Below are 880 nucleotides of genomic sequence, written 5' to 3'. Positions count from 1 at the left end.
AATAGATCCAGGAATGAACTAAAAGGACCGACAAAGACTGCCACAAGAGGCACTATTAACTACATGGTTGCAGATCACATGCTACTACATGGGCGGCGCCATTAGGGACAGGAAAATTCAAATGAATGGAACTATTTTGAGTATGTTAGAAGATTAGCTGTTTTAGAGGCGCCCTCTGCTGGTGAGATACAGAGTTTATGTTTGCCGTCTTGTTAAAATTCTCCCTCCCAGCAGGAGTTGGTGGAGGTGCTGAAGAAGGAGTTGTCCGGAAACTTTGAGAAGGCCATCCTGGCCATGTTGGACCCCCCTGTCATCTATGCTGTGAAGGAGCTGAGGAAGGCCATGAAGGGAGCAGGCACCGATGAGGACGTCCTGGTGGAAATCCTCTGCACGGCCACCAACGCTGTGAGTTCACGTTATTGATCTGTTTATAACAAATTTAATCAATTAGTGTGAAAAATTGACGTACTTTATTTGCTGTCTTTGAATTTTTTAACAGGATATCGCTATGTTCAAGGAATGCTACTTTCAGGGTGAGTTAGCAAAACAACAAAGCATGCAAAAACAGACATTACATCTACGTTATATCCAAACCAGATCTGATTCTGGACCATTCAATCTTTTGGCCACCATTTTGCTTCGTGTCACACAGGAAACTTCTCACAGTGACTCATTAAAGTTAATTCATATCCATTCAGTCTTGTGACACACACTCATGCTCTGTTTAGTCAAGGCCCATCCTGTCGGAACTTCCTGGTTATGAACCAAAGATGATGTTTACCAGAATGTTTACTTACCTGTATTTTCTATTTGAGAGGAAATCTGAGGTGTAATCCTTTCATTTCTGTTTTTGTTTCATTTAAAGAGACCCGACTCTAGC

The 880-nt window shown here is 42.2% G+C and overlaps 1 protein-coding gene across 1 annotated transcript; it reads left to right on the top strand.

Annotated features, from left to right (window-relative positions):
* Window positions 1-216: 216 nt before the first annotated feature.
* On the top strand, window positions 217-874 carry LOC103399319 (annexin A13-like; the record flags this gene model as incomplete). Its single annotated transcript, XM_008338016.3, has 2 exons — window positions 217-405; window positions 500-874. Coding segments are annotated over 2 exons (396 nt in total), but the record flags the coding sequence as incomplete, so codon positions are not given.
* Between the last annotated feature and the right edge of the window lie 6 nt (window positions 875-880).

This window comes from Cynoglossus semilaevis, unplaced genomic scaffold (assembly GCF_000523025.1).
Source record: "Cynoglossus semilaevis isolate Cse_v1.0 unplaced genomic scaffold, Cse_v1.0 C19075950, whole genome shotgun sequence".
Taxonomy (NCBI): Eukaryota; Metazoa; Chordata; class Actinopteri; order Pleuronectiformes; family Cynoglossidae; genus Cynoglossus; species Cynoglossus semilaevis.
The sequence above is the reverse complement of the archived record's forward strand: the minus strand, read 5'-3'. Positions and strand labels throughout refer to the sequence as shown.